The sequence below is a fragment of the Mastacembelus armatus genome, chromosome 1 (assembly GCF_900324485.2).
Source record: "Mastacembelus armatus chromosome 1, fMasArm1.2, whole genome shotgun sequence".
Lineage (NCBI taxonomy): Eukaryota > Metazoa > Chordata > Actinopteri > Synbranchiformes > Mastacembelidae > Mastacembelus > Mastacembelus armatus.
This window is the reverse complement of record NC_046633.1, coordinates 21602687-21629658: the sequence shown is the minus strand read 5'-3', so window position 1 is coordinate 21629658 and position 26972 is coordinate 21602687. Positions and strand designations below refer to the sequence as shown.

Here is a 26972-nt window from a genome sequence, read left to right as displayed (position 1 = left end):
AAGTCCTACAGCAGCACATTTCCAGCTCCATGTTTCACAGTTAGCCCTGTGCAGTCCTGACTAAATCAACACCAAACATGCTGAACCACATTTGATCCAAACAAATCATTTTTAATTTCATATGACCAAAGACTGTGCTTCTTTTATGTTCTTTGGCAAAGTTTAATGTGACTTTTTTTAGTGACACTGGACAGGGGCAGACTAATTATTTTTTGTGAACTGTAGGTGTCACATACAATATATAAATGCTATTAAGACCTAAATGCAAGAACTAATGGCTGATATGTTTACACAACAGTCCAAGCTCCTCACCCCTTATAATCTATCCTTATTGCCACTCTTTTACTCAATAGCAGCACAAAATCAAAACACAAACTCATCTTACTGACTTTCACATAAATTTATACATCTCATATTTTTATTATGTAATGTATTGTCTTTCCTTTTCCTTTACTGATTTCTTCTTTATTCCCATGGTAAAGTCACACTGAAGTGCCTAAAAGCTAGCACTTAGTCTAAGTGCTCCCTTCGCCTTTTCTAAAAGGCAGCCTTTTGAATCTAGATCCATCAGCAGAAACTGTAGTTTGATGGTTGACTGGTGGTTTCAACAACTTAACTGTTTCCATGCAAAGGTGTCCAACAATCATGAGAATACTGCAGCCCCCTGTTCCTTGAAGCTTAAAATGGTAGAACTTGGTCATCATTTAATCTGGCATTGCAAAGACCAATGGTGTCTTCACATCTGTCACACAACCCGTTTGGTGCAATTCCAAGAAAATCTGTTCTGTCTGTCTCAGAAGGTTGAATTCTGTAATCTCACCACTAGATGCTGGTAAATCTTTAACATTTTACTCACTGCACCATTAATGCATTCATGTGCTACACGAGATGATGCCATTTCCGCTTGTGGGTGCACGTAGGGTGGGTGCCTCACCAAAACTGTCCAGAGTGACCTGTCAGTCAATATGACTTTATGTTTACTCTTGATTTGTTTTTGAAAAGCATGTCTGACTACACGCCAGACTAGAGATTAAAGGAAACTACCATGTATTATCCACATTCCACAGGCTCCCGCTCCCGACCTCGAAATTTTGGGCATTTTCAAGACGATGGGAAGAGGACGGCTTGGGTTGGGATCTAAATGGGAATGGGGTGGCTTTGATTGGAAATGGAGCAGCGGTATAGTCAGGAGCTGTCTTTGAACCTGCACAAAAACTTCGCCCAACCTCTAAAGAGCGCCAGTAACTGCCGCCTAAGTCACGCCGTCTGCATTGTATAATTCCAATTCCATTCCAATTTTGACTGCCAACCAAACAACACCTCCAAGCTCCCATCAACCAACCGCTTCGTTATCACAAGATGTCTCCCTGTGCAAAGTCTGCAAGATGTGAATTGAACGGCAAATGACTCAGGGTTTGGCTGTATATGTATTGTAAATTAAGCATATTGGTCGTAGGTGGAACATGATTGAAGCGTGAGTAATGTGTGGATAAAGGGATTATTCATGAAATTTCTCCCGACCGCTCCTGATTTGGCGTTTATGCTCAGGTCAGGAAGAGCGTGAACAGGTCTCGAGTCTGTGGAATGTGGGTCTAAACAAGAACTGCATTGGGTATATTTACTGTACAAACTTTTTTCTGTTTCATACAAATGTGTAGGTTTGTAAGCAAATACGTTGACTGTGCAGTACCTGGACATCTGTGCGGTCTGCAATCCACTTGGCCAGCTGCTCTGAAGCAAAGCCAATCCTTTGCAGGTCAAATGTATCAGCCCTCTTGGGTTTTCCCTTAGCTGGAAAATGCATGAAGGTTGGAGCACTGTTCATGTTCAGCTGAAGAGAAAGAGAGAAAGGGATGTCAAGCTAATGCCATCATTGACTTGTCAAACTTATGAAGTAGGCAGTGTTAATTTTGACATCAGATTTTAATTTAGTTTTAGTCATAGTCTTTTGACTAAAATGCAATTTTAATTTTAGTCATATTTTAGTCATCTGCTTTGTTTTGTTTGATTTAAGTGTAATTTAGTAAAACTATTGTAATATACAAAATATTCTAAATTAAAATTAAAAACAAGTTTCATTAAATATATATGGAATATGGCCTAACCATAAAAGACAAAAAAATAGATAGATTATTAGATTAGATTATTTATAACCTGTATATTACATTCTTCATTCTTTAAAGCAAAAGGTCAACTCCAAAATATTTAAAAGAAAAACTGTATTTAGCAGTAATGCCATTGCATCAAAGATGAAACTGACCCATATATTTTCATTATAGTTTAAGTCAGACAGACACCCAGTGTAGGCTATAGGCTACAAGATGTTGTGTACTCGCGAATCCCGTGTCACTAGGTGGATCAGTTACTTTTCAAATGTGTCTTACAAGATTAATTCTGATTGGATCTTTTCTAAAAACGTCCCTCACTCATATTTTCGTCTCGTTTTTATTAGTCAACGAAAATGTCAATATATTTTAATTATAGTTTTCGTCGTCATCACTTGATTTTTATTTAGTTAACGTCTCGCTTTCGTCATTGAAAACTTGTCGTTGACGAAAATTATAACGAAATGAACACTGGAAGTAGGCTAACCAAAAGATAAAAACAGATCTATAGATCAAAGTACATTAATCATCATATTGATGTCGTGCTTGAATTACAGGTTAACCTCTTGATCACTTTGCATCATATGTTTCCAGTCTAAACAGTGAATCATCCAGTGGCTAAATACTTAATTGTTTGGTGTGCTGAGAAATAAATTCTATACTAACATACTAATTCCCTTTTTGCCTGCCACACAGTCATGTTTAAATTTTCTAAAATTATTATACCATTCAGCAGCCAGCTAATGCACCAATAAATAGGAGTATAGATGGGCATCAAATTAACAAGAAAAAAAAAAGAATGAATATTTAACCTATACAATGGTAGGACTCACTGTCTGTGCTATTTTGTGGGTGGCATTTTGCTAGCATGGTTTGGGTCCACTTATTGCATTAGAGGGAAGGGTCACTGCATATCAAAGTTCTTCTGAGTGATCACCTTTATCCTATAATGAAACATTCATATCTTGATGGGAGTGCTCTTCCACAGTACAATGCTCCCATCCATAGTGCATGAGAGGTCAGTGAATGGTCTGAGGAGTGAGAAATTTGATGTGAATCATATGCCTTCGCAGCCATCAGATCAGATTCTGAAGCAACGGTTTTAGAAAGCACTCTCCACTATGATCTTTAAAACACCAAATGAAGGAAGAATGGTGTTTGTTCCTCCAGTAGAGTCCAGAGACTAAAATCAATGCCAAAGCACAGCGTAGTTGGTGGACCAACACTTTACCAAGACATTTTATGTTGTTTTTTTCCTTTGACACCCATCTGTATTTGACTCCAGAGACATAAATGATATAGTACATATTCAAATGATGTGCCATCAGGAATCTATTACCACTACACACAGCTATGGGAGTGAGTAAGCACCAAAGTAGCACGAACAACTAAATATCAGCCAGCAATTTTATTAAAGTTGTTCTTACTGACAGAGGGCAAAGCTGCAAACATTCACTCTGCTTCTATCAGTTACATCTAGCAGTTTACAGCCAGCAGCAGCACTTCAGAGCTGCTGCTGGCTGTAAACTGTGTTTGAACTTCAGCATCTCCAGAGTGATGCTCCTGGTGCACATTATAGAAAACACTGGAATACACTCAGAATTTTATAGAAAACCAATAAAGAAAATCTGTCACACAGAACATGTTTTATTATGGAGGGCGGAAGACATTTCCTACACAAAATCTAAATATCAGGCCAGGACTTCTGGGTGCATATTCTATACTAAATGTCTTGAAAGAAGACAAAAGATGAAAATAACCCTCTATTTAAAATTGGGGTTGCTTATCTTCTTTATCTTTACCATATTTTCCAAGTAGGTCACACCAGAAAATTTGTTGCTTTTAGCAAAAACAGCCTTGTTGAACAGAAAAATATACAAACATATGTAAGTCACTTTGGTGTACAGGTTGCATTTATATTTATACTAATTATAGTCTAAATAGCTCTTCTTTCTGGGTAGCATTTTCACTTGTGTTACACTAGGAGTTATAGTTTAGTGTGAACATAAATGTTTCTACTTTTTTGGCAGTACAGTATTATATTCAGTTGAGTTAAGATTGCAATCTCACACCAGTGACTACTAGAATGACTGTAAATTAACACATATAAATCGCTTCACTGTATACATTGCTGGACAAAGCAGAGGAGTAAAAAAAGTACGACTTATAGTCCAGAAAACATGGTAACTCTGCACCCATCTTTAAAATACAATATACTTTTTTCTTGAGCAAGGTCGGTGCTTTCAGTTCTTGAGAGGTGATGATTATATCAAGGGTCAAGTATGTATAATTTTTTGTTGAACTGCCTGTTGAGCTCGATCACAACAACAGCCTTGAGGAAAAGCATGAAATAAGTCAAAAGAAAGGCAAAGGGCAAGTGGAAAAAATTAAAGAAATGGAAAAAGAAGAAACCTTGACTAGCAAAATACATAGCACATAGAAAGAAATTGAAAATGTATTAAAGACATAAATGTGTCCGCCTGTAAACACCAGGATTCAAAGTAGATCATGAATGAAACTATGTTTTTATTATTAAAAGTATATGAAAAGTATATGAAAATGTCGACATTCTTGTTATTATCACATTTGGAATAATCAAAGACTCTTTTTAGGGTCTTTTGGATATTTCACATACTTCTGGCTTTTCTTCTCACATGCTTGAGTAAATGGAAAAGTAAAGAAACAGAACATAATGTGAATTTTTCTTGTATGTAAAAATCGCTACATACATGACATACAGCACAGGATTCATCACTGCTCTGCTCAGCGTGTATAAATGCTGTTCATGTAATTATGTTAATATTTGTGCCTGCCCTTTTTCCGTGTGTCCTTGTAAGCCTTCTTGTCACAGCAGGTTGTGTGTATGTGTATGTGTATGTGTGAGTGACTGTGCCTTTCTATGTATGGTTGATGTTTTTTTGCACATACTTTCTGTCTCTGTATGGTTGTTTGTGAAATTTTGTTTGTTTTGAGGCAGCCCCTAACTAGGTGGAATATGGAAAGCAGGAAAGGATGGAGGGAAGATTCAAAGATGGAGAGAATGAACAGTAAAAAGAAGAAGAGTTGCTGAAAAGAACAAGATTTGTCAGGATGAGGAGAGAAGGCTGGCAGCAAATACGATGGTGACGAAGGAAGAACTGTGGCCATATGCTGCAACAGACTCTCGTTGTGTAACAATGGATAACCATTTTGGAAAAGTGGAGGGAGACTGTTAAAAGGCAAAAAAAGCATATTTGAAATTGTTTGATACCACCAGAATCTTTGGCCAAAAATACTCACTTTTTCTCATTTTTAAGTGACAAATTCTAACACAATTCATTTTTACTGCCTACATTTTGTAGCTTTTAATTTAGCAGAGAAATTTACCATCAGCATTGTGGTAGGTCTTATGATAAAACTAATCCCATATAAACACAACAGTAATTAGTTTTTGGTGTACCTTTAGCTTTGTCATGTAAATCCTCCTTATGAAAAAACAACAGATGAAATGATAGTTTACATTTACATGATTTATCTTATTTTAAACAGTTATTGGTGATACAACAATTGCTAATATGTGTGAATGTGTTTTATTCAAGTTATTGGCTGGGTGATGATGAGACACCCACATAATGTGAGAAAAAAAAAAGGGGGTTTTATGTACAAGCAGAGGGATGAGAAACAGATGGAAGGAGGAAAAAAAGAAGACACAACTTGCATTAGGTTAAGGTGATTACATTTGGCGTTGTTAATATAGTAAATTATTTGTCACCTGCTGGAAAACATCAGCTCCCTCATCGTAGTCCACTACTGTGAAGAAGAGTTTGTTGGAAAATGCAGATGAGTAACGCCACGAGTTTGCCAGGACTTGGTACTCCTCATTCGCCTGCCTATAAGATGGCAATAAGACAGAGAGAGAGGGGGGGGGGGGCAAATATCAAGAAAGATTTACAACCAAAATATTTCACATATTTCATGTAGGTAAAAACTGACTGACAAAACATTCCCAGATACATGTGCCTATATTAAGGCTTCTATAAAAAATTATCTCTCAGCCAATTTGTTTTGATAGTTATTTTCCTCTCCTTCTGAGGACTGTATGTTTTTACAGAAAGTTAGTTTTACTTTGCCTTTACAGATTTTCCCCTCATTTATTCAGCTGCTTTTTGTCCTATAGAAAGTATTATTTGGATTTTGACAAGCTATGTGTAGAGGCCTGCAGAAAGGGTGAAAAGAATGCATTTATTCATGAAGCAACAAGTAGGGGTACAAAAATGGAGGACGATATCACCAGAAAGAAAAAAGAACAAGTGACCTCAAAAACAGACACATAGGTTAGGTAGAGATGGGGTAGGAAGAGAGGAACTAGGCATTAGGACAATGTGAAAGAGATGGTGCCAGACTTAAGGAAAGAGTCAGGAAATGAGAAGGAAAAGAGAGAAAAGTAAAGGGGTAAGAAAAGGAAAGTGTACACCAGATGCTTGGTAATATCTCCCGTCCTTTATGCCATGTGAAGGTACTAGAGTTTTATTACCCTTTTACTCTCCTTTCTTTTTAGATCATCATGGGTCAATTGATTCCTATTCCCTTCAAACTTAAAAATTCTAATGAAGCTGTTATTTTAACCAGCCATGATCAGACTGGTCTATCACCTTATCCTCCTGCACTGCAGTTTGACCAGTAAAATGTTAAGCAGTCGCTTTTTTCTCAGTATCCCTTACATTATGATGTTAGCTGTATGTCTCCCTGCTTCACTTTGACATTGCCTCCTGTGTTTGCTTTAATTAGTGGGAACTCGTCTGTCAGGATGTGTTATGTATGGTGAAGTTTCATTGTTATCTTTGTAGCTAATGTTAGGATAGTGCCTTTGAAGTGTCTACTGTTTAAAAAAAGTTAGAGGAGATGAAGTTGAAATTCAAGCCAGCAGACTGACAGGGATTACAGTTCATCTCTGTCTGTGACCACCACTCTACCAGAGCTGTCCAGGTGCAGCTAAGATCTGGCTGACTGTACTGTTCATTCATGTTACTTTATCCTCTTGTCCTTTGTTCATTTATCTTTCTGACAACAACCACGGTATTCAAGTTATCAGCAGGTTTGTGTGGAATGAAAATAAAAAGCTTTAATATGTTGTCATGCTAAAAACTCTTCAGCCAGTTAATTCTTGTGTCCCATGTCTTCTATGGAAGCAATGCATCTGACCATCTATCCATCATTTATACCCACTTATTCCTTAACCAGGGTCCCATGGATCTGCTGGAGTCTATTCCAGCTCTCTTTCAGGTGAAAGTCAGGGGTCCACCCTGGACAGGTCACCAGTCCATCACAGGGCCACATAGAGACAAACAACCTCACACACTCACACTCACTCCTATGGGCAATTTAGAGTCACCAATCAACCTGCCATACATGTTTTTGGACTGTGGGAGGAAACCAGAGTACCTGGAGAAAACCCACACAAGCACAGGGAGAACATGCAGACTCCACACAGAAAAGGTCCGGGTTGCGAACCCACGACCTTCTGGCTGTGAGGCAACAGTGCAAACCACTCAGCCCTTTTTCACATGTCTTTAACACATAAAAAAGGAGAACTCCCACAAGCAAAGAAAAAATAAAACAGCCAACAAACACCATGGGTATTACCCAGATTTCTGCCTCACAAAACTAACTCTAGTTTTGTTATCAGTTACCAAGCAACAATCATACTGAGTCACACTAGTTGGTTTTCGCTTCACAGAAACTAAAACTGAAACTGAACTGCTTCGTTGTCAGTCATTTTTCCTGTGCCAGTTATTAATTTATCACTAAGGGTGCACTGTTTGAAAATACTGGCCATCAACACTACACTTAAAAATGAATGAAATGAACAAATTATTGTCATTTTTCATCAAAGCTACATTAATCTCTTTTGAAGTGTGAAAGTAATACTTTGTTAAAAGCCCAGTTAGAATTGCTATGTAGTATGGATCTTTAGAGTGATGTGGGAGTAGGGACCCTAGTGATGTTTTCACTGCCCGGTAGTTGTCCTAACGTAGACTATCAGGTCACCATCTAAAATCCATCCATTCCTTTCTCTCAGTCACTAATGATGTGATCACTATTGCAAATGCTAATAAGAGAAGAAACATGTCCTAAGGAAATGCAAAAGAGAGACAGATGGGTGGACTGACAGAAACAGGCATACAAACAAGAGAGAAACAAGCTGGGAGGAAAAAAAAAAAACAGAAAAAAAGTAATTCATATCGGTGAATGAGAGAACGTTGACATAAATCAATTAACAAATTCATCTGGTAGTTATAGAAATACAAGGCAGGTGTCATGTTAAGAGGGAGATAAATTGATTTTGTAACTTGTAAACTTGTATGTGCTTGTACAGCCTGATTTTGTATTTCTGTACTTAATTACGGTCATACCAGTGAAGAAAACTTACATTTAAATGTTTGCAGTATAGCAGTGAAAGAGAACATATTAAAATAGTCTGTGTAATGTGGTACTATTATGCTAATAATGTCAGTTTTTGCTCTATGTTTTCAACAAAAATATTTTATGAAGAAAAGTGAAGTAAAGAAGGAGAAACAGATACAGAAAAAGAAAGAGACATACATAAATAGCTGAAGGTGCAGACAAGAGTGATGAATAACTTATCTAATCAAGTATCAAATGACTGTAAGTAGAAGAGTGGCTGATTAGAGTAACAGGTCAGGTCAGGATGGAAAATGTCAGTGTTGATTAGAGATGTCCGCTAAGCCACCAGGACATGGGTTAACTATCTGGTTTATACGCCACAGACAAAAGATGATGACCAGATTTAACCTACAGCATCAAGCAGTCAGGCATTCTTCAGATCCAGACTTTCCTAATACCTGGTCTGCACAACATACTGCATGCCATGCTTTCGAACATGGTGGATGTCAGTAAAGAATTTTAATATGCATTTTCCCATAACTCAATGATCATTAAAGGACTGCTTTCCAGATTTGTCTATTCCTTGATATAAGTCTAAATAAATCAAAACAAGTAAAATTTACAGAGACACAGTGGTTACTTGTGGCATTGGAAGTAAGCTGTAATTCCTAAACATCAGCACATCCACTGCCATTAGCTGTAATTCTACCAGAGAAAGAACATCGTGTTCACTTTAACTTGAGAAAAACGCAACAAAAATAATAAAGTTGAGCTCTCTGTGGTAATGTTGTTTTCGATCCAAACTCTAGGTTCTGCCTTTTTTTGTCATCTCTTATAGAGAAATGTGCATATGATCAGCATCCTATAGAACAATGTCTATAATAAAGCCATGAATACATCTGAATAATAACAATTCTGTATTTACTGTTATGTTTACTACTACTACTACTACTACATTCTCACTTCTTTATAGTTGCTTTTACAGTTACTGGAGAGAAAGGTGACATGTGGACAGCATCCAGAACAATCACTATTACAATTATCATAGTGTATTAAGCTGTCCATGGTGCTGAAATACTGTGTTTGTAGGGAGTTAAAAATCATTTAATTCTAATTTTCATTTAGAATTGAGGGGTAGTGCTTGACCCTTGCCATGTTGTACTTTGAAAATTGGCTTTACATTTTTTTGGGTTTATGACCTTAAGGGCCTGTGTTAACAAATATATTGAGGTTTTGGATAAATGAATACCATTTAGAAGACTAGCTGTTTTCTAGTAGGATATGGGTCCTCCATTTGTTGGAGGACATGAAACAGTATTGAGCTTGGAGTTGCTTGTTAGAAAATGCTGAAAAGGTCGTCTCTCCATGCTGGCAGGCATTAAACCCTTAGATGATTCATCAACACTTTATTTTTTTTTCAGAGAGGTAGCAATTCTCAAATATAGTACAGAAAAAAAAATCCACAATGCAATACGTGTTTTGAATATGCAAATGGGTAAGTAGGTCGTGTTGGCCTCTGGTTCTGTGGAATTTATTCATTCCCCTTTGGAAGTATAGCTGGCCAGAGTCCCTTTGAATGAAATGTCAAATGTGACCCACACTTTTTTGTTATATAATGCTATTTCTGTGTTTTCAAAGTTGTGCAGGTCTGTAGGACTATGTGAAGAATGTGAAATATATTGAGCTCTAGAAAATTTGAGTGTGACTGGAAAGGTTACATATTCTTCCACTGTAACTTTAGCGTACTGAGTAAACTTGTAGGCAGACATGAAAGGTATCATGGGCAACGGAAAGAAGGATGGAGGAATAGTTGTCATTCTAGGAGCTTTGCAAGAATGTGGCCTACAGTAAATACAAAGGACTTGAGCACGTCTGTGTGTACCTGCAGACAGAACACTGCCTTTGAGGCTGCAGGGCAGTGAACATGACAATGACTGAGTAGTTCCTGGGCGGGGCCTTGACAAAGCGACGGAACTTGTCCCCGTTCATCCTGACGACTGAACGGCGAGAAGACCACTCCATCATTTGATCAACCTTCTCTGACAACAGGTTCTGAACACAGGGACAAGAAAAAAAAAAAAAGCAGAGAGGAAAATGCATTTCATTAGAGTAATTTCTGTGAGTAAAACAAGGCTGAGGAAAGAAAATTTACAAGAAAGGCATTTTAATTCTTTAAAATGCTAAAAATCTCCTATACAGTAGCATTTATAGTCGAGTTTAGAGAGAAGTTGCAAAAACATTGTGATAAACTTGTATGAAATGTCTGATTTGTTCAATCCCCAGTTCTCACCAGCCTTTCATGCAGAATATTTCTAAAACCTTGACTTTTCTCACCTGAAAAACAAGCAATACTTTGCTCCGAATATTTCCTAACCAGGAGGAACCCAAGTAACCTGCTTTCAAAGCCATACACCAGTATAGGCCCAGTATATGTTGCTGGGTCAGAATCTAAATTTTAATAGGTTTGACTCCTGCCCTGCGCTGAATAACAGCAAAACCAAGAATATGGAATACAAACTATTATCACAATATCAAACTATTATGTACAGAAAAAGGTGCCTGTGTGTATATGTACAGAAAAGCCACAAATTGTGTTTGTGTTTGTAGGAATGTGCTGTTGACTAATTCCCAACTAGTTTACATACAAGGTCACAACAGAGTCAGGAAAACAACACACAGCAGCCATGTATACAAAAACACACTAGCTACTGTAGCACAGTTTCTAAGGTTTCTAAAACTGAAAAGTGTTCAATGACAAAGCCATACAGTGAGTTAATAATTCAGTGTGGATTCAGTGTAGTGCATATACAGTGGGTACGGAAAGTATTCAGACCCCTTTAAATTTTTCACTCTTTGTGTCATTGCAGCCATTTGTCAAAATCAAAAAAGTTCATTTTATTTCTCATTAATGTACACTCAGCACCCCATCTTGACAGAAAAAAACAGAAATGTAGAAATTTTTGCAAATTTATTAAAAAAGAAAAACTGAAATATCACATGGTCATAAGTATTCAGACCCTTTGCAGTGACACTCATATTTAACTCACATGCTGTCCATTTCTTCTGATCCTCCTTGAGATGGTTCTGCTCCTTCATTGGAGTCCAGCTGAGTTTAATTAAACTGATTGGACTTGATTAGGAAAGGCACACACCTGTCTATATAAGACCTTACAGCTCACAGTGCATGTCAGAGCAAATGAGAATCATGAGGTCGAAGGAACTGCCCAAGGAGCTCAGAGACAGAATTGTGGCAAGGCACAGATCTGGCCAAGGTTACAAAAGAATTTCTGCAGCACTCAAGGTTCCTAAGAGCACAGTGGCCTCCATAATCCTCAAATGGAAAAAGTTTGGGACGACCAGAACTCTTCCTAGACCTGGCCGTCCAGCCAAACTGAGCAATCGTGGGAGAAGAGCCTTGGTGAGAGAGGTAAAGAGGAACCCAAAGATCACTGTGGCTGAGCTCCAGAGATGCAGGAGGGAGATGGGAGAAAGTTCCACAAAGTCAACTATCACTGCAGCCCTCCACCAGTCAGGGCTTTATGGCAGAGTGGCCCGACGGAAGCCTCTCCTCAGTGCAAGACACATGAAAGCCTGCATAGAGTTTGCCAAAAAACACATGAAGGACTCCCAGACTATGAGAAATAAGATTCTCTGGTCTGATGAGACCAAGATTGAACTTTTTGGCGTTAATTCTAAGCGGTATGTGTGGAGAAAACCAGGCACTGCTCATCACCTGCTCAATACAATCCCTACAGTGAAACATGGTGGTGGGAGCATCATGTTGTGGGGGTGTTTTTCAGCTGCAGGGACAGGACGACTGGTTGCAATTGAAGGAAAGATGAATGCGGCCAAGTACAGAGAAATCCTGGAAGAAAACCTCTTCCAGAGTGCTCAGGACCTCAGACTGGGCCGAAGGTTCACCTTTCAACAGGACAATGACCCTAAGCACACTGCTAAAATAACAAAGGAGTGGCTTCGGAACAACTCTGTGACCGTTCTTGACTGGCCCAGCCAGAGCCCTGACCTAAACCCAATTGAGCATCTCTGGAGAGACCTGAAAATGGCTGTCCACCAACGTTCACCATCCAACCTGACAGAACTGGAGAGGATCTGCAAGGAAGAATGGCAGAGGATCCCCAAATCCAGGTGTGAAAAACTTGTTGCATCATTTCCAAGAAGACGCATGGCTGTACTAGCTCAAAAGGGTGCTTCTACTCAATACTGAGCACAGGGTCTGAATACTTATGACCATGTGATATTTCAGTTTTTCTTTTTTAATAAATTTGCAAAAATTTCTACATTTCTGTTTTTTTCTGTCAAGATGGGGTGCTGAGTGTACATTAATGAGAAATAAAATGAACTTTTTTGATTTTGACAAATGGCTGCAATGACACAAAGAGTGAAAAATTTAAAGGGGTCTGAATACTTTCCGTACCCACTGTATGTCTGTGTAAGTGAAGGCATCATCTCAGTTTGGACTGAGGAGGAAGAATCAGACAAAAGATTGAATTCTCAGTTCAGGCCTTAGCTACAGGCAAAACTAAAGACTCCCACACTGTTCAGAAAATGTCTACAGTGTGATGACATTAGCTAATGACATCATGAATTAGTTTAAATGTCAAAGCATATTATATTGTGCATTTTCTGCAAGTTTTAAAATGTACTGTATGTAGGAATTCATTGACTGAAACACAAAATGCTATATCAAACAAAAAAGATTTGATACTGATCCTGCTGTTTTGCCAGACAAGTAACTAACAGAGCTGTGCCCATTTTATTGTTTACTTCAAAATGTATTATTAAAATGTATTGCCAACTCAGCCAGCTGAGAACATTGCCTGTCACAACTAGGTTAAAACCTTCTTCATACTTCTCATTCCCAGTTGCCAGTCAGCACATGCAAGCAAATCTTATTTGGATAGAGGGGCATTTGATGTAGGACTGAAAGATAGCAGAGAGACGTAATAAGATTTTTGTGGTTGTATTTTCATCCTATTACAGAATCCGTTTACCCCAGTTTTACGTTTTAATCTGTGTGACCTACTGTAGGATGCTGGAGGTGACAGAATCCTTGGCCACTTTATGTACAATGACTTTCTCTCCCTCCCCATTCTTCTTTCTACCCAGTACTTTGCTTGTGTAGGATCAGGCACACAGTAGCTAAATAATTTAGCACAGCACCTCAATCCTACTGCTATTCAGACACAAAATCTCTCTCTCAAACTCTCTCTCTTACATGCGTGCACGCACACGCGCACACACAGACACACACACACACACACACACACCTGGCTGTCGTGGAGTAGAGCTGTAGACTAAATCTCTCCAGTAAACTGCCTGGAGAGGAGATTGACAAAGGCAAGCAAAGCAAAACAAAAAAAGCAGAAGAGGATAAGGAAGAGAGAGATAGAGAAAGACAGACGGCAGTATAATATGTTTTTCTGCTGTATTGCTTGTTCGCTTCAGACAACACACGCTCCCGCACTAATGGACCATGTATAATGAGGGAGGAGATTCACTAAGCACAAAAGAGTACAACACACACAGACGTGTACGCATGGCTCTGCACGTCCAGATGAGGTACAAAGTGCTTTCAGTGCACCTTTTGCTTTTTTGTCTTTAATTTATCTACCAACTTTTCATTCAGCCCCAAAAGGGGAGCTGTCAGTCCTGGATGCCAATCATGCTGGCAGTAATGATGCACTGCCTTACTCATGTTCTACACACACACACACAAAGTGCTGAAAACTTACAGAAGTACTATTTGTGAGGAAAGTGTAAGCATGCTAAAGTGCTGAAAAACAATGGAGACCAGGGTAGCTGGCAAAAGAAACTGTTTCAGAGCATAAGCTTTTGGAAGGTTTTATAATCGACTATCCTCTCAACACCATTTAACAAATAAGACGAAAGGTCATTGACAAAATGATGAGCAGATAAAGACACTGAAAACACTAGACACACTATTATTTATGTAAGTTTGGAATTTACATCTTGCATTTCTAGGCTTCCCGCATATATACACTAATACTACATAATTTCAACTGTATATGTTGTGCTACCAGTGTATGAGTAGTGATTAAACTGTAACATGATAAGCGGAAACTTTGAATGACACCCAAATCTGCAATCAACACGCTACCACACTTAAACTTTCCTCCAACTTCATTGGTCTTTAGAGGTCTTCTGAGTGATGTCATCACATGTCACCTAACTAAACCCATGAGATTATAGCTCAAAATGACCTCTTATCTTTGTTTTACCAAATGACATTTAAGGAAATAGATCTTTGTGGAACAATGTTCGTTACACACTAAAAATGTTTTTAAAAGGTCTATCATGCAAATACTTTTATAGGCTTATCTCAAGAAAATATGCCAGAGAAAACAATGATTTTTAATAATTTTTATTATTTTACCAGCAGTTGTCTTCATTAACTTTAAGGACTGTTTTACTTAACTGAATCTAAAATGCTAAAACTCAGAAGCATTATCATTTTGTTTGTAAGATGGAAGACATAAAATTGTTAGAAAATGTTAGAAAGTGAATGAAAGGTTGACATTTTTGTATCTTTTGTGTGGTATATAATATCTAATAATATATCTAATATATAATATCAGATTTATGTATATTTATGTGACATTACAATACATTTATCTAGTGCATATTGCAATTGCACTATGTCATTTTATAAAACAAAATGTGTCATACAGTAAAACATAAAAATTTCTGGGAAATGTATAAAATATTGCATTACTTGACATAAATAATGAAAATAAAGGAGGAAACTTAACACATTAAGTTTTATATGATTTCAAAGCATTTTTACCTCTAGTGGAAAAATTTTGGAACAAATGTTGACAAAAGACATTGATTAACCTTAAAAGCCAAGAAATTCAATATTTGTATAGTTGAAGTGTGGAAATTCTGCTAGTGGCTATGAATTACTTGTAAATCAACACTGCATTTTGCATTATTTACAATTGTATAATTTACATTAACTTTAATATATGAAAAATAGTTTTGTATTACAGCTTTACCTACCTTCTGTCTACATTGAAAACATTTGTTCAAAATATATATTTTTTCAATTTTCTTTTGCTAATGTTTCACAACAGAAGTCTCTCTTAAACTCTAAGCTTTTAATTCAATGTGAACCATTCAGGAAATATGTCAAATCAATGGCAACACTATATTAGGAAAAGAGGAGAACAATTCGGACTGATTGAATAACACACACACATACACAGACAAAAGAAAAGTAGAAAAAAGACTGACTGTGGCATGCATATGTATGCACTGATGCTGTAGATACTGTGTGTATTTTTAAAAGGTGCTGAATTTATCATTTACCAAGAAAAGTGTTGGGCTTGCATTATCTGCAAACAGCATCAACAGAAAATTAGCACAGCAAATAGAGGAAGGCAAGAAAACAGGGAAGCATCTTACTAAAATCAGACCTTATAAAGACAGGGAATTAGAATAAAATACCTGCCACTAATAAACTCAAATGAAAGGTCTAGTTCACACTTCAATTGAGGTAAATGTGGCCATTACCTGAGACCTCACAGTAATCACTATTGTCTGCATTAAGACAAAATGATGTCTGTAAACTGCAAAGCACTTCCAAGGAGCAGTTCAGGCACAGAGCTATTTAGATACCTTATGTTAGACCTTCACGTCACTCCCAGACAACAGTGTTATAGCTCCCTACTTTGCCTGACCGGCATGCACAAACACACACAACACATAAGTACTCCAAAGAGCCCAGGACCATTAAAGCATTTATTTGCCACCTGACTGAGTACAGAGGAAACTAAAATGAATCATATCTAGTATCATCTGTAGGCGCATGTGTGTGTGAATGAGTAAGATGCGCAAATGTTGCGTAAATATTGTGCTTTGTGTATCTGATTTTTTGTTACTCGCTGTGAATGTCATGGCCTCTTTCACACTCTTTTTCTCTCTCTCTCTCTCTCACACACACACACACGCACACACACGCACACACACGCACACACACGCACACACACGCACACACACACACACTATAGGTCATATAAGGTAGGCAGCAAACTAGCAGTGACCTGTAGGCAAAATCTTTCTAGTTGTCAGTTAAAGATGTGTTATAGATTTTCATACTTCCTCGCCGTCTCTGGCAGGTGTTCCTCAAAACTATCCATGGCTATGACAACCGGCAGCAGAAAAAGCAGGAATGACAACATTTCCGCTTTCCACATTAACCACACCCACTTCAAATTTCTGACCAATCACACAACAGTTGTTGGACACCACACGAGAAAAAAAGTTCTGCCCAGATGAACAGGAACTCTCAAACCAATGGCTACCAGAAAAAAAAAAATGACGTCATTCTTTTCTCGCAGCCCTGGGAGAGAGAACAAATTTCTTGCTTCTCCTGCAGTATGCATAGGTCTTTATTCTCTCCTCTCATACTCACATTTTTCTGCTTAATCTTCCCTTTTGCCTTGTTTTTTGTTATTCTTTCATACTTATCTTTTTTAGCAAATCCCTGTTATTTCCACATTTGTTTAAATGCAAAGTTATTTTGGAGACCCAGATGCCATGTCTAAATAAACAATAAGGGCTGAATAAATACAGTAAAATTACTTTGAATAATGCTCACTAGGAGAGCACCCAAACACCCAGTGAAAGTGATATTCTAGCAACTGGAAGGGTAGAAGTACATCAAGGCAAGGGAAAGTTAAAAAAAAAACACAATGGCAGCACTCAGAGGAAATGATAAAGGGAGAGAAAATAAGAAACAGGAAGGGTGACACCCAGAGTGCAAGGCAGAACTGACTAAAAAACCGACCACACAGCAAAAAGTTATGGGACATCATAAAAAAACTGCTCATTTTTCAATCATCGAGTCACTCTGTCAGACGCACCAGTCGGTTAGGTAAACAGTAAATCAGTAATTTCTTTGTTTAGAGAATCAGTAAATCGGTAGGCCAGTCACATGGAGTGAGTGAATTTAGCATGTAGGCAGGCAGTTACTTTGTCTCTCAGTCAGATGAGTTGCTAAATCAAATAATGAGTCGTGAGTATTTTGAGAGCTGATTTACACTGCAGCCAGAGCAAACAGCAACGGCATTTCCTTCCACATCCTCATTCTGTCCTTTACTGATTTTTTCTACATTTTATCTCTTCTGAAAATTAAAGTGTCCTCAGCAGTAAATAAAAATATCTCTGCATATGCAAAACCCTAACTTATCTGCACCTTGATTTGGACTATTTATTTACTATAATGATGACATTATTCAAGGTCTTTGTGAAGTTGTCTACCTGCATTTCCAGAGCATCTTGAAAACAACATGGCATACAAAAAATAAAACATAGATACATAGTATTATTTTTTTTAGGGATTTCAGAGCCATTTGATAAACAAAAACAAAAGAAGTAAGTAACAGTAAGTGCTGAGGATATAGTTTCAAGGCTATGAGCTGAATATTATGTGTTATGATCTCCAATTATGAGACCATAACAAGGCATCGCCACTCATGAGAGTGTTTATAACAATTAACTGTCATATAACATACTAAAACCTTTCTGTGTGCTATAAACGTGTTGAGACGTGCTTATTGTAACATTGCTCTATGGTGCAATTACTGTGTTGTAGTCCCCACAAGGTATTTTTAATTGCTTTGTAGTTACTAGATGGCAACAGCCTAAATTTCCCCAGCCAGCCAGGGGTTTGATTTGTGAACCTTCCTCATGAAGCCCTAGCAGTTTCTGTTCAATCCTTTGCTCTGAGGGGTCCAAACAGGGAGAACAGAGGTCTATTGTAAGTGAATGGGTCTTGGCTTTGGCCATCAGGCTTCTATCTAGTTTCCTCAATTCTCCTATTGAACAGGGGGATTACTGGAAATTGGCTTTGTGTAACAAGGAACAAGAACTCATTTTGTTCCCGCTTTCACTCACTCACTCACATACCTACACACACACACAAATTTGCTTCCATTTCTCATGAGGACATTGACATTGACTTACATTCAATTCCTAGAGATTTGCCCTAACTTTAACTATAACTACAATGTGCCTAACACCAATCCTAATCCTTACTCTTAACTTTAACCTAACCCTAACCTCACCATAATTTTAAACCAAATCATCTCTTTAAAATTCAGTGATTTAGATGGTTGGGACATGGATTTTGTCCCCACAGGGAAGCCGAATCCCCACACGAGTCAACAAGTTTTGGTCCCCACAATGTAGCGAAAACAATGTACGTACACACACACAGACTTGTATCCTTGTGAGGACAATCATTTTAATAATGAATCCCTAGTTATGATAACCCTAAACATTACAGTTAAATGTTTAAACCCCAATTTTACATCCAATCATAACCTGAACTACTCCACGTACCCTATAAATCATGTCCTAAAACAGCATCCAATCCTAAAACAGCGGTGTGTATAAAAAAAAAAAAAGCACCTGCAAAAATGTACACATTCTGATGCTATTATGCTCAAAATAGTCCTCACAAACAATTTTTACTTTGTAAAAAAACAACAAAATCTTATTACAAGTCAATTGCTGGTAATCATAATGTCTTTATGATGATTTGGGAACTTTTTGTGTTAAGCAGCAAAAACAGTTAATACACACACAAACACACACACAAAGGAAGGTCTTGAGAGCAGAACAAATGAAGAGGGAAGAAAAAGCAACATTACTCCCGTTGGATGTTTTGTTGGTATGTTTTCTTTTATAGGAAGAGAGGAAGGGATTATTAAATGAGAGGGGAAGACATTAAATGAGAGGTCAGACCTAGTGCATTGGTGGAATAAAAGTCAGAATAAGGTACATAAAGTGATAAGCAGAGCAGCTGAGGAATCAATTAACCCTAAGCTCACCATAGAAAGAAAGAAAGAAAATACAGGTGAGGAGAGAAGATGCATTGGATAACAAGGGTAAAAGAGGGTCGGGACTGGAAGTGAGCAGGGCAAAAGAGTGAATTCTTCTCACAACCATAATGTAAGTACGCTTTTTGTCTCAGTTTGGTTGTTTTCTAGGAGACCTCACACACACACACACACACACACACACACACACACACACACACACACACACACACACACACACACACACACACAAATGAAAACCTGTCAATAAAAGAGAACGTTTAATACAGAAAGCTGTAACCACATTTACCATTGCACATTGTTACACCGTGTCTGTGTATGTCAATATGTCTGCTAGTGTTTCCGTTTCCAATGCTCACCTCTATTGAATTTAACCAGCATGCTTTAACATCGCCAGCTCCATATTTGTCAGCCCATAATCTGCAATTTCCACAAATACCATGACTTGGCAGTGGGGGTGGGAGAGGCTGGGGGTGGGGATTTGTCAGCTTATCTGCTTAATAACAATTATTTGAAATAAAAGCATTTTTCCCCTGCCTTTGTCCACGTGTCTTCCTGTCTGTCACCCTCCGGTGATTTTTGTTTTATGTTATACCTGTCCCCCTGTTAATGTCAGTGGTTGTGTCTTTCTATAAAATATCTAAAAATTTGTCTGGCTTTTAAGCTTACAGATTTCAGCTTCTCCCTAAACCTCCTAGGCACATGGTGTGACATTTTAAATCTTCTGTCATTTCCTTTCCCAGAGGTGCCTGTCTGAGGTTTTTGTGTTTGTTGGCTTAAGGTGTCTGCAAGTTTCATCAAGTTCCCTTTTAAACTTTTTCAGGAAGATTAAATGCCAGTTAGGAGGAGATTTTAGTCTAATTGCACACTGAAATAAAACATAAATAAATAAATAAAAAATAAAACTTTATATGTGTGTGGGTGGCTAGTCTGAATACTCACCAGGAAAACATCACATCATACTAAATACCACACTAAGTTAAAATGTGTTTGTCAGTCTTTGTTTTTTTTTTTTTTTGTTTGTTTTCTTTATGATAGCTCCCACTTTTTGTCTAAATTTGCAATTCCCAATTCACCTTGTCTATTTCTATTTGTACAGCCTGAGAATCATTAGAGAATACAACCATTTACCTTCCCCAGCCAAGAACATTTTAACAGAGCAGTGCACTGTATGATTTGGCCACACTATACCCATAACAGCTGACCCAGTCATTTGAGCCACCAACAAAAGAGTGTAATTTATTCTAGTTCATTTTTATTGGTCACAAAATTGGTGCAGAATGCTGAGGATAAGTGTTTAGTCACTCTGCTTGACCTCGCCTCACCCCTTTTTCCCCTTTATTTTTCTTTTCCCAGTCTTTGCAGGCATCATTTCTCTGGGGAAAGCACATCCAGTTCCAATTGGGTTTATGGGACATCACTGCAGTTTGATTTTGTTATAAAGGCATCCAAATAAAAACTGAGGCTGGATACACTGGCCAAAGGGACAGTCCCACTGTAAAAACAGCAGGGAGGCTTCAGAAGCACTTGGGGAGCATATGGCCACTATAGTGCTCCCTGCAATAAAGTGAAATGATGCCAAGTGAATGAGGAAGAAGAAATGTGCAAAATTACCTGGACATGTGAAAAGTAAGAGAGAGACAGAGATAAATGTGATTAAAAGAAAGCAATAATGAAAGAAAAAGAGAAAAAAAGTTTTTAAAAAATAGTTATAAGAAAGCTGAATATCATAATGCAGCACAGACATGCAGTAATTGTACACCTACAATATTTATGCTAGTCATACTGTAGTTAACTAAACATGATTATAGCTGCAAATTGGTATAACACATCATGTCAAAATGAGTTAATGCCAGATTTTTTTTTTCCAGTTACTGGATGAAGGTGTTAATCCATGGCAGTTTAGTTTCATTATTACCCGGCCCCCAAGATGCAAAACTGTCCCACCATGCACATCAGTTCACACGTGCCTGCTGTAGTGAAGGCTGAACATAACACACAATATGCAGTGTGAGTAAAGCCAAGCTGTACCCAGTGATCATCTTGACACCAACTGATGTAACATGTTATATTTCTGTAATGATCCCAAAACAAATGACAAACCAAAAATGATTCCTTTACTTATTCTGTTTAGTAGCCAGAAGTATGTTATAAAGGGAGTACATGATGATTTAAGAAAAATAAAAGGCAAAAAAAAAAAAAAAAAAAAAATCTGTGTTTGAATCAGTGTATTTTCGTTATAATTTTAAGTTTTTACTGACGAAAACGAGACGATAACTAAATAAAAATTAAGTGATGATGACGAAAACTAAATAAAAATATATTGACATTTTTGTTGACTAATAAAAACGAGACGAAAATGTGAGTGAGGGACGTTTTTAGAAAAGATCCAATCAGAATCAGTCTTCTTAGACACACACACACATTTGAAAAGTGACTGATCCACCTAGTGACGCGGGATGCGCGAGTACACGACATCCTCTTGCATAGCCTACACTGGGTTTCTGTCTGAAATGGAAACAGCTGGAGAAAACAAAGAGAAGATATATGGGTCAGTTTCATCTTTGATGCAATGGCATTACTGCTAAATACAGAGTTACTCTTTTGCTTTAAAGAATGAAGAATGTCATATGCAGGTTATAAACAATGCATATCTAATTTTTGGTCTTTTATGGAAAGGCCATATTCCATATATATTTAATGAAACTTGTTTTTTATTTAATTTTAATTTAGAATATATTACAATAGCTTTACTAAATTACACTTAAATTAAACCCAATATGATTTAGTCGACTAAAATCTTATGCTATTTAGTCGACTAAAACTAGACTAAAACTAAAACAAAGCACATGATTAAAATATGACTAAAAACTAAAATTGCATTTTAGTCAAAAGACTGTGACTAAAACTAAATTAAAATCTGCTGTCAAAATTAACACTGGTTTGAATTCATTTCTGCAAGGATTTATTTGTTAGGGGATTGTATGTAAGGTTAAGGCAGCCAACATCATGGGAAATTTAATTGAAAAAATAATAATAATCATGGGATTTGAAAAAATGTTATTAAAATTCCTTAAGGGGCCAGATAGAAGAGTCAATGCATGATAGGATAAGATGCTTTTTCAGTCCTGTACAGCAACTTTTCCACATGGCAAGTTCCATGAATACATACAGTATCTCACAGAAGTGAGTACACCCCTCACATTTTTGTAAATAATTTATCATATCTTTTCATGTGACAACACTGAAGAAATGACACTTTGCTACAATGTAAAGTAGTGAGTGTACAGCTTGTATAACAGTGTAAATTTGCTGTCCCCTCAAAATAACTCAACACACAGCCATTAATGTCTAAACCGCTGGCAACAAAAGTGAGTACACCCCTAAGTGAAAATGTCCAAATTGGGCCCAATTAGCCATTTGCCCTCCCCGGTGTCATGTGACTCGTTAGTGTTACAAGGTCTCAGGTGTGAATGGGGAGCAGGTGTGTTAAATTTGGTGTTATTACTCTCAGTCTCTCATACTGGTCACTGGAAGTTCAACATGGCACCTCATGGCAAAGAACTCTCAGAGGATCTGACAAAAAGAATTGTTGCTCTACATAAAGATGGCCTAGGCTATAAGAAGATTGCCAAGACCCAGAAACTGAACTGCTGCACGGAGGCCAAGACCATACAGCGGTTTATCAGGACAGGTTCCACTCAGAACGGGCCTCGCCATGGTCGACCAAAGAAGTTGAGTGCACGTGCTCAGAGTCATATCCAGAGGTTGTCTTTGGGAAATAGACGTATGAGTGCTGCCAGCATTGCTGCAGAGGTTCAAGGGGTGGGGGTCAGCCTGTCAGTGCTCAGACCATACGCCGCACACTGCATCAAATTGGGCTGCATGGCTGTTGTCCCAGAAGGAAGCCTCTTCTAAAGATGATGCACAAGAAAGCTCGCAAACAGTTTGCTGAAGACAAGCAGACTAAGGACATGGATTACTGGAACCGTGTCCTGTGGTCTGATAAGACCAAGATAAACTTATTTGGTTCAGATTGTGTCAAGCGCGTGTGGCGGCAACCAGGTGAGGAGTACAAAGACAAGTGTGTCTTGCCTACAGTCAAGCAGGGTGGTGGGAGTGTCATGGTCTGGGGCTGCACGAGTGCTGCTGGGAGCTACAGTTCATTGAGGGAACCATGAATGCCAACATGTACTGTGACATACTGAAGCAGAGCATGATCCCCTCCCTTTGGAGACTGGGCCACAGGGCAGTATTCCAGCATGATAACGACCCCAAACACACCTCCAAGATGACCACTGCCTTGCTAAAGAAGCTGAGGGTAAAGGTGATGGACTGGCCAAGCACGTCTCCAGACCTAAACCCTATTCAGCATCTGTGGGGCATCCTCAAACGGAAGGTGGAGGAGCGCAAGGTCTCTAACATCCACCAGCTCTGTGATGTCGTCATGGAGGAGTGGAAGAGGATTCCAGTGGCAACCTGTGAAGCTCTGGTGAACTCCATGTCCAAGAGGGTTATGGCAGTGCTGGAAAATAATGGTGCTCACACAAAATATTGACACTTTGGGCCCAATTTGGACATTTTCACTTAGGGGTGTACTCACTTTTGTTGCCAGCGGTTTAGACATTAATGGCTGTGTGCTGAGTTATTTTGAGGGGACAGCAAATTTATACTGTTATACAAGCTGTACACTCACTACTTTACATTGTAGCAAAGTGTCATTTCTTCAATGTTGTCACATGAAAAGATATGATAAATTATTTACAAAAATGTGAGGGGTGTACTCACTTCTGTGAGATACTGTAATTAAGAGATTAATTGCACTTAAAACCCACAGAAGAAAAACATGAAGTTAAAGAACTATCAGATCATCCAACACAAGAACACTTTAGAAAACACAAAGCAAAGCCAATGTTAAACTTTTCAGAGCTTTTGTAAAAGGAACAATGAAAACTAACTACAGGGAAAAGACAGGAAAATGTATTTGAAAACAGTATAAAAAATACTGAGAATCTTTAAAAAAAAGCAGAAACACACAGATCCCTCAAAATGTGTCAATTGCTTCAAAGAGTCCTTTTCTTGAATTTGAACTGAGAAGAAGAATATGAGGGCTCCTTCATCTCACAGACACATGGCTAATTCATCATGATTTAGAGGACACTTTACCCTTAAGTCTTTCCGCACCTTATTATCTTTACTTCAATTGACTCTCCTTCTTACTGTGAAGAGTGCTGAAAAATTTTTTAAAAATTTTAAAATACTTTATCAAGTTGCCACTCCAGGCAAGAGTGTTTGAGTAATCATTTAAATTCAAGGCTCTGTATGTTTGGGGTCGCACACTGTGTTTATCTTCCTGAAATAAGTGCTTGGCTTACACTATGTATGCTTGTGTGTTATGTGATCAAATGATTCAGGCAGAAAAAGACAAAATCTTGCATTGAGCTTAGTGATTTGAATAGCATGAGTCAGCTGTGTGTCGTATTAGGATTTAATGAAGCAGCACAGAGAAAACAGAGAAAACGGTACAGCTTGAAGTACAACTACATCCTCCTTAACACAGTTTGCACAAAATTAGAAAATAAAATTATTTGAGGACTTTAGTCAGATAATATTGGAGGCTATGAGTATATTTTTAGGGAGGTGAGGAAGAAACCTATAAACAAATTCAAAGATGACACTGAGCCCAGTCCAACACTGCATGATAAGAATGAAAGGGAAAGATGCAGCCAAGAAGAAGGAAAAGACCCCCAACACTTTCCATATGTTAGATACATAATTTACCCTGTTACCCGTCATCCGTATTGTGTGAAAAAGCACTGTCACAGTTGGGGAGTGCTGTCAAATGAAACACAAAAGTGAAAAGGTCTACTGCCATGTCCTTGTTTACATTGTTGTCCACAGTACTATGCCAACAGTAATAAATGGAGTTCAAAAAGAAAGCTCGAGGACAAAGATAGAGACTGGACACTGATGTGGCACCCATTTGCTTATGTGCAAAGCAAATAACAGAAAAAATGAAAGTAAGGGGTCAGGGCTCGGTAAAGGTCATGATGTTGTGAGCCTGTCTTGCTACCAGGGAAGTTTCCTTCCTCATGTCTTGCTCCCAGGTGTACTGTATAACATTTAGCTCTAAACCCTCCATTTACTCCCCTTCCTCTGTCTTTTAAGTTTATGCACCTGTCAAGTATAGCCTGTGCCAATCTGCCAGCAGTAATACGTTTTATTGGTCAAAGTCTGAGCAAAGCTCACAATGCACATATAAGCATATTAGAAATACAGGTTTAATTGGCCTAGTATGCTACCTCATTAACCTTTGAAAGCTAACACTGTTATTAGTGTCTAATAAGTGTGAGGTCAGTGTGCTCCTAATTAACCCTATAAGCCATTCACATTTGATATTTCCTTCTGCTTACGTAAGCATTTGATCTTTTACAAATCTGCTTTGAACACAGTGCAGATTGTGGAGTTGGCGATTTAGTTATTTTGCAGGCATGCAAAAGTATATAAAAATTACTTTTACTTTTTAGCAAGTTCCATGATTAATAATCTCATCATTTGTTTGCAAACTGCCTCATCTGTGTGCCTGTTAAATTGATTTTTCTTCTGAAAAGCTCTATATGAATTATTATTAGTATATGGTTTTATTCACTATTAGGCTAGAGGCCACTTCTTTAACTTCTGGTCTGACATAAAGTGTGCTCAGTGACTCCACAGGGAGACAGTATTAGTACTTTCAACGTGTAAAGTAAACACTGATTATTCATAGTTTTGTTTTAAAATAGATAGTTGAAATCAATAGGCTGACAAAATCAATGAATGGTGGGAATTGTGTGCAAATATGTAGGGCTAAAAGGAATAGAGATCATTTCCCTAAGCAATAAATTCCAAAATTGGACATAAAGGAATATCAGGCATTATGACGTCAATATGGCTTTAATAGTGCTTTTAAATTAGTGGTCATACATATAAAAAGTTGATATCTGAAAGAAGACATTGTACAACGAGTTCATGTAAACATCTTACATAATGACCACTAAACATTTTATCACAATCTTGGCTTGATGAAGACCTGAATGGGCTGGTGCACTAACTAAAGGGATCATTTCAGAATGAGCCAGCAATAAACCCACAACAGAAAAGTTCCAGTCAAGATGTGTCTTATTGCCTGAGAAAAAAAACATATGTTCACTGTCCAAGTATTCTGGAGGCTCTGACAGCAGTAATGTAACTTTTTTTATCCCAACAAGTTACAGCTGTGTTAGTACCAATTTCAAAGTGGTATTAGTCTCACAAGGGAGATGGTAAGTTGGTTGCACTAATCATATTGTGCTCTGAGCTTTGCTGGTTAGGCTAACTGGCTGGTCAATAATCTGAACAGCTGGGAAAGGGAGTGACTACCAGTTGCTTATTTGACATTGTGCAACAACCATCACGAGTCAGGCTCCTCAGTACAGCCATGATCGGTAAGCCTTTCCTTCCCCTCGTTTATTTCAGTAAAGATTGAACGATTACAATCAGGATGAGCTTTTATTGCAGTCAAACAGGAGGGATTGGGTTGGTACCCTACTACATGTAACAACATTCTATGTCAGTACAT

At 37.9% G+C, this 26972-nt stretch overlaps 1 protein-coding gene across 1 annotated transcript in view; it reads right to left on the bottom strand.

The window, feature by feature from the left end:
- The window catches only part of tusc3 (tumor suppressor candidate 3), a 73101-nt gene that overhangs the window by 30457 nt on the left and 15672 nt on the right, over positions 1 to 26972 (bottom strand). Inside the window, exons 2-4 of the mRNA XM_026303443.2 lie at positions 10372 to 10541; positions 5857 to 5974; positions 1691 to 1831 (exon numbers count right to left, since the gene is read on the bottom strand). Coding sequence (XP_026159228.1) covers positions 1691 to 1831; positions 5857 to 5974; positions 10372 to 10541 — 429 coding nt within the window. The remainder of the gene's footprint in view (positions 1 to 1690; positions 1832 to 5856; positions 5975 to 10371; positions 10542 to 26972) is intronic.